At 34.8% G+C, this 8,120-nt stretch overlaps 1 protein-coding gene across 1 annotated transcript; it reads right to left on the bottom strand.

Annotated features, from left to right (window-relative positions):
• Positions 1 to 6,386: 6,386 nt before the first annotated feature.
• Positions 6,387 to 6,704, bottom strand: LOC121041145 (FXYD domain-containing ion transport regulator 4-like). Its single transcript, XM_040491856.1, has one exon. The coding sequence runs from the start codon at positions 6,651 to 6,653 to the stop codon at positions 6,387 to 6,389; it is 267 nt and encodes an 88-aa protein (XP_040347790.1). The 5' UTR covers positions 6,654 to 6,704.
• Positions 6,705 to 8,120: the final 1,416 nt, after the last annotated feature.

Here is an 8,120-nt window from a genome sequence, read left to right as displayed (position 1 = left end):
GTAGCTATTTGTTTGCAAATTTTATCTCTTCTTTCTGTTTCTAAATATACCTACACTTCCATGTGTCATTGTATCTGTGTTATCCAGGAGCAAGCAGTGCAGCTTATCTTTTTTAAGATTAAGACTCTGATCTCCTAAAAATTCTTTAAGACTTTGTACATTCATGTTTGCCTCCCTGAAGTTCTTTTGTTTAAAAGCACACTATTTGCTCTTCTCTGTGTGAATAAAAACAAAACATCAACAGCAAACCTGCAATCATACTTTTCTTTGCCTTAAGCAAGCCTCATTTGGTCACCTTCTTCCATCTTTCTGGAACTCCTAGGCCAAGTAGTATAAATTTATTTTTTCAGCATCATCACCTCGTTCCTATTCTTCAGCCCTCTGTCCGAGCTTATATTTCTACTACACAGAAAGTCTTCTTGGAAAGTTCAATGGCTTATTTTCTGATTGCTAAATCCAGGGATCTACTGTAGTTTTTTATTTGACCTTTCTTCAGTTTTCATGGTCTTGACCAAGACCTCTTGCCTTTCTTCCTTGAGGTAATCTTTTCTTAGCTTCCAGAAAATCATTCTACTTTATTAATCTTCCCCCTTTTTGCTGCCATGCCCTTAGAGATTTCCTCCAAAATTTGATCCCTCTTCACCTTTCCTTCATTCGTTAAAATTTGGAATTCTCTGAGATTTTATCTTTTTCCTCCTCTTCTCCCTGGGTGATACTCTTTACTCCCAAGATCTCAGGTACCATGTAGAGCTATTTATTTCCAACTACATGTCTCCTGCACCTGAGGTCTCTTCTGAAATCCACTTCTCTATTTGTATTTGACTTTTTACATTTCTTATTGGTATTCCTCAGGAAATTCAAACTTGAAATATCCAAAAGAGAATTCCCTTTCTTTCTGTTGGTTCTATATTTCTATTTCCTATCTTGATTAATGACATTATTATTGACTTAAAATCTATGCAAGAAGGGCTAGCATCATCTTTAATTTCTGCCTTTCCCCATATTTACCAATGTACTCAATTACAAAGTTTATTGATTAGGCCCCTAATGTTATCCCTACTGTAACTGAATCTGTGTTCAAACTGCTATCTCTTGTCTTAACTATGAAAATATTAAAAATATGAAAATAAATCCCTCTTCAGCTATATTAGCTGCCTTGTGCTTTGCATTCTATGAATATTTCATGATTTTCAGATCACCCATGAATTGCAAAACTCCAGTCCTTTTCCAAAGTTATGCTCTTTCCATAGATTATCTTCTCATATTTTCTCAGTCTACCAAATGTATTCATCTAGACTAAGTTAAAGCATCATTTTGTCTGTGGACATTCTCTTGACATTCCCAGGTAGATCAGGCTTCCTTTGAACATGGTTCTATTACTGGATAATGCAACCTGTTTGTGTGCCTCCTTCCCCATTATTTGAGAAGAAGAAATGTGGCTTATTTACTTTTGCATTCTCATCTCCTAAATCTTGGCCCATAGTAAATGCTAATAAGTGTCCTTTGAGTGGGAGAACATGGTTTTAAAATGAAAGATTTGTCTGGTGCCTGGATGGCTCAGTCAGTTAAGTGTCCTATTTCAGCTCAAGTCATGATCTCATGGTTCCTGTGTTCTAGTCGAGCCCCATGTTGGTCTCTGTGCTGTCAGCTTCCAACCTGGAGCCTCTTTCAGATTTTGTGTCTCCCTCTTTCTCTGCCCCTCCCCTGCTCATGCTCTGTCTCTTAAAAATAAATAAACATTAAAAAAATTTTTTTTAATGAAAGATATGTCACTATTGAGGGATAATGGATTGAATTTTTAGTATAAATTTCATCTCACTCTTACCTTAGAATGGGTTTTGGAGATCTTTTCAAATGAATACATACATGTTTTATGTTGGAAACATAAAGCTAGTCAAAATTGACTCATCCCTAAGAATATTCTTCAGAAATGACAGAATTTTTTTTAGGATCTTGGATTTTTGGAAACATCAACCATTTTAATGCTTTTAGCTACATGTCCTTTGTAGTTGTGGTAAAAGTCCTCCTAGTGACCTAACACTTGTGTTCTGATTTGTGTTTGCTACACATGTACAGTGGCTCTAAGTTTCCATTTTGACTTAACAAACGCTTTTGTTAATAATTTTTTTGGCAAACATGACATCCCTGAAGAAAGTGATTTTAGTTCATTGTAACTTTTAATAGAATATTTGGTTGAAAAAGACCTGTTCCGTTATGAAATTCTCACATACACTGCTACAGCTAGGTTTGAATGTTTTCCCCATGTTTGATATGACCACATGATCCATAGGATATGGTTCACCATTTGGCAAAACTGACTTTTCAAGAACAGAGAAGCATATTTTGCTAAAAATAATCTTATAACCCAAGGTCAGGGAGCAATTGATAAATGATGTGCAAATTTTTATCTCTTTTATCTTGTAGCTACACATCAGTATCACATATTTGGGGAATTCTAATTCGTCATGCAAAAAAATGTTCTATGTGGCAACTTCAAAGACAACCTGCTGAGAAACCAAGAGAATACTTAATAATGCTCATGAGCAATGAGGCATGAATGATCAATTGAAGGTCTTCCTGTTTAGCTATTGATTATTCTATCATGGCAAGTAACTTCAAAACCACACACAGTCTTTTGAACATTACCTTCATCTCCTAATATTTCTCCCTATCACCAGAAGAAAATTACTTTTCTTGACCTTCCATAACACGCAAATGTATTTTGTATTATTTATTGATCTTATAATATAACATTCTTGGGAGGGTAAATGAAACTTATCAAGTTCAAATGAGTTATAATTGTAGGAGCCTTAAAGGTAATTCTTAAATCCTCTGGTGCTTCGTGGAGAAAAAGATGTTCACTTCTTATAGAAAGAAATTCCAGAACACTATCAGGACTTAAAAATTTAAATTGAAAATCAAGTTTTATTTTATACTTGTTAACATTATAAGGGGAAGCATGCCATTTGGCAAATATCCCTTAACATCCAGAAAACTAGCAACTTGTAGGTAGGTTTCACCTTAGCTTACCAGTTCTCATGGTTACCTTCTTTTTCTAAATAACAAAAGGATTCTAAAAATTAGCTTTGGAACAAAAGAGGAAAGCATACCATACCATACTCAATGAATACCATTCAGATATGATTACAATCTTCAAAAATGGCAGTAGCCATAATGCAATAAATAAACCATTTATTTTGGAATCAGAAGGGCCAGCATAAGTTACTATTACCAATGGTGCAGGGAAATGATTCCACTGATTCACTATAGCTATTACCTATATTCTGAATAGAGCCAATTTAAAATTATTAAACTTGATAAATAAAACTTGTATATAGGCCAAAAATAATGAAAATGTAATTAAAAATATATCACAGAAAAGTGAAGGCTGTTGTTCCTTGATGTTTATTTTCCATATGGAAAATCTGATTATATCCTGTGGCTCTTTTTATTGTCCCAAATTGGGGTCAATAAGCATTTCATGTATACTGGTTTCCCACTACAATTGCCATATTAAGTTGACAGATCTATACTTGTTTCTTTTTGCATCAGAAGGCAGCAAAGGCAAAAGTTACTTATAAAATAAAGTTAGTTTATTTTTATAGTTGCCAATTATTTTATTTTACTTATCTCTTTGTTTTATTGTATATTGGGCTTTATAAAATGAGCTGAGTGCTATAGCTGAAAAGACGCTTGAGTGATGTATGGAAGTGTTGAATCACTAAGTTGTACACCTGAAATTAACATTACACTATACATTAACTAACTAGAATTTAAACAAAAACTTAAAAAAAAAACGAAAAGAAAGTGGACATGCTCTATGAGGCTGAGATTGGACAGGAGAACCTATGCACATGTATAAATAAATTGCTATTATATTGGATATATCAATTCAAAGGGCTTATGATTTATGATAGACTTACATTTATAAAATAATAAATTAACACCCAAAAGTAGTCTTCTTATATTTGCTTTGATTCATTGCAACAAAGTATTTATTTGTTTTTCATTGAATATACAAAACATAAGGTGGTTAAGACTTCTCTTGTTTTCTATAGTATCTTTCTTACGCCGAGAATTACCAATTTTTTTAAACAAACATTAATAAAAGTAGCACTTCCTTACATTTATGCAACACTTTTCCGAAAGCTTCGTGTTTCATCATTGTGCTCAATTTCCATGGCAACCATGTAAGTCAGGTTCTCCAAACTAAATATTACAAAGGCAAATAGAAAATCCAGATGGAGCTTTGGATCATTGCTTACCTAGGAAGATCAGTTGTATCTGACATGTGCTCCAAGGTTCAGTACTTTGATGAGACTCTCAGACGAAAGAGACAGTGAATGCTATTTTCTCAGATTTCTCAAGGATAAGGCTATCTGTCTTTCAAAACCTAAGTTTTGAGAAAAACAGTGTTTGACCCTTTCCTAGCCCCTCTCCTATCACCAACTCTTCTTCCATTGATGGGAAATCTTTTAAAAGATGTGTAGATTCAATATAATATCACTTTTTAAAGTTTAAACATAAAGAATGGGAATTAATGAGAGATTAATAAATGTTCATTCATTTACCTATATTTTTTGAGTGCCTCCTATGCATTATATACTGTTCTAGGCACTGAAGATGCAGCTGAGACAAGAAAGGTAGGTTTTTACTTTCATGGCAGTTATATTCTAGCAGGAGGACAAAACAATATTAAAATATAAGGGAGTTAAGATCTATAAAGAAAATGATATCAGGTGATTTAATTTGAAAAAGAAACATGAACATTTGAGATTGAGAAAACAAAACATTTAAGAAACATTGAGTATAAACTGCAAATAAAATTTTTCCTAATGCTTCATGAATCTTGATATGTGCTAGCAACATGTGTAAGACACACTAACCGGGGAGTCAGTAGCTATAAGGGACACGGTATAGCTATATCATATGATACTGCAGAAGTTGGTGGTACCCATTTGTAAACATCAGGTTTGACTTCACATCTGCCGATCAACAAGAATGTCTAGTCTCTACTCACACTGTCAAGTTTGACTTCACATCTGCTGAGCAACCAGAAAATGTAGTCTCTACTCACATTGTTGGCCTCAAGCCTTTCTCCTCAGCCTTGAATTTTGCTTTCTAGCCATACTGGATGATTATAATTTGAGGGCAGGCCAAAAAGTTTCTCTCACCCCTAAACTTGCACATTCCCTGGCATATAGCTGGAATATTTTGCACACTACACCATACTTCTTCAGGAATCAGTTCAGATGTCACCTCCTATGATTTCTTAAGTGTTTGTAGGTATCTATCTCTTCTTAAAGGATCCACCAACACACTATATGTATTCTCACCATTATTCTTACCACAATTATTATAATTGTACTTTCTCATAATAGGAGTATCTTAAGGAATAGGAATTATTGTTATTATAGTATCCATCACTAATAATTTATATGTTAACTGAAAAATATGTTTTTATTGATAAAATCATAAAAGTAAGAGAAAGGAAAAGTGAGATGAATTTTTTTGGTAACAACTTTATTTAAATATAATGTACGTACTAACAATTCCCCATTTTAGTGATTAGATATTCACAGAATTGTTCAACAATTAATAGAATCAGTTTTTTTAACTGATCATTACCCATCAAAAAATCCCTATACCCTTCATCTATCTGTGCCCCCACGTTCATCAGTCTCACTGCTAAGCATTCACTAATCTCCTTTCTGTATCTATAGGTTTGTTTATTTTAAATATTTCTTGTAAACTAGAACATCTAACACTTGGCCTTTGGTGACAGGCTTCTAGTATTTACTATAATATTTTGAAGGATTATCTCTGTTGTAGCAGGTATCAGTATGTAATTTGTTTTATTGTTGAAAAATATTCCATTGTATGACTACATTTCTATATGTCATAGGGCCAACAGTAAAATCACACACACACTTCTTTATATGATAGTTTTTGGAATTAGTTAACAAAGGAGAAGAAATATATACTTATACTCTGTTTTATAATTACATATTACCTTTACCAGTGCTCTGTGATTTTTTTAATGTGTTTTTGAATTACTGTTTGGAGTCACTTACTTTCAATATGTACAATTTCCTTTATTATTTCTTGTAAGGTATGTCTGCTATAATCAAATTCTCTCAGTTTTTGGTTACTTGAGATTTTCATTATTTTACCTTATTTATTTATTTATTTATTTATTTATTTATTTATTTATTTAAGAGTGAGACAGTTTAATTTAGAAATAAGCTTTAGACGGTGTCCTGATCAAATGGGAACTGAAGGGCCCAGCTTTGGAGAGAAAGGCAGTCATGGAGAGTAAGGGCCCCAACTGGGGAGGGAAGAGCATGGGAGCTAGTACGGAGAGTGCCACAAAGCTGGTCCTGTGCTCAGCAGGTACTGGCAGGGTCTGGAGTGATGAGTGGAGCCGCTCTCTCAGGTAAGGGGCTGTGCTTCTTACTGTACTTGCATTTGCAGCTTCTACTTAGAGCCATCAAAATTCCAGCGATGCACAGGAGCCCTCCAACAATCATCCCACCCAGCTCCAGGCTTTCCCAGTCATAAGAGAAGGGACTGTCTTTATCCACCAGGTCATTGGTTTCCAAGGCAGGCAGGCCTGCCCCTGTGAGGAGAAGGCCCCAGGTCACTCTCTTCATGATACAGCTTCAGGGCAGCGCTGAGAGCCAGGTGCAGCAAGCAGGTTTGGAGAGGCTGCTGGAGCTGTCTATTTTACCTTCATTTAAAGGCAGTTATTGTGGATATTGAATTCTTGGGTGGCAGTCTTTGTTTTTAATACTCTGTGTATGTTTTTTCACTCATCTGATCTCCATTGTTAATGAAGAGAAGTCTGCTATTACTATTGTTATTATTCTTGGGGTTTCCTAGTAGTTGAAGAATTGTTTTTCTTTTCTTAAGATTTTCTCCTTGTCTGTTTTTCAGAATTTTTACAATGGTGTATTTGTGTGTAGATTTCTTTGTGTTTATCCTATTTTGAGTTTTATAGGCTTTTTGGAATGTGTAGGTTGTTATTCTTCAATAAATATGGGAAGTTTTCAGCAATTACTTCTTTGAATATCCTTTCTTCTTCTTTATACATCTCTTTTTCTGGCATTCCAGATATGAGGGTATGTTGGTGTGGTTAATGGTATTCCATTTTCTCTGAGGTTGTGCTAATTTTTCTTCATTCTTTTTGCTGTGGTTTTCAGATTGCATAAACTCTTACCTTTTTTCAAGGTCACTGATTCTTTCTTATGTCAGTTCAGAGCTACCATTGACCCCCCACTCAGTAAATTTTTAATTTCAGTTACTATATTTTTCTTTTTAAAAAAAATTTTTTTAACGTTTATTTACTTTTGAGACAGAGAGAGACAGAGCATGAATGGGGGGAGGGTCAGAGAGAGAGGGAGACACAGAATCGGAAGCAGGCTCCAGGCTCCAAGCTTCAGCACAGAGTCCGACATGGGGCTCAAACTCATGAACCACGAGATCATGACCTGAGCCAAAGTCGGACACTTAACCGACTGAGCCACCCAGGCGCCCCAATTACTGTATTTTTCAACTGCAGAATTCCATGTGCTTCTTTGGGTAAGTTCTATTTGATAAGACACTGTCATTATCATTATGGTTGCCTTTGCCTTTAATTCTTTTAACATAGGCAAATTTGAAGTCTTTGTTAAATCCACTTTTTGGTCCCCTTCACAGGTGGTTTCAGCTCACTGCTGTCATTCTTGTGTATGGGTAACACTTTCCTGTTTCTTTGGATATTTCATAATTTTTGAAAACCGGTCATATATTTAAATAATATATTGTATATAATATATAATTATACAGTTATAAAATAATATGTTGTAACAACTCTGGGTACTAGTCTTCCACTTGGACTTGTTACCTGTTTTATGCTTGTTTGTTTGTTTAGTAAGCAGCTGAACAGTTTTGGTGAAGTCTATTTCCTCTGTGATGTTAGTCCTGAGAGGACCTGTGCATAATCACTTGGACATGTGCATAATCATTCTGGGATCACAGTTGTCTTAGCAGGCTTCTCTTTGACTATTGTTGCTTCCCCCACTGACCACACCCAGCTGTTAAGCTTCACTAAATCCCAACTGATTGCTCTCTTATTTTCA

Source organism: Herpailurus yagouaroundi, unplaced genomic scaffold (assembly GCF_014898765.1).
Source record: "Herpailurus yagouaroundi ecotype Mexico unplaced genomic scaffold, PumYag 29, whole genome shotgun sequence".
Taxonomy (NCBI): Eukaryota; Metazoa; Chordata; class Mammalia; order Carnivora; family Felidae; genus Herpailurus; species Herpailurus yagouaroundi.
Note: the sequence above shows the minus strand (reverse complement) of the source record. Positions and strands in the feature narration are given on the sequence as shown.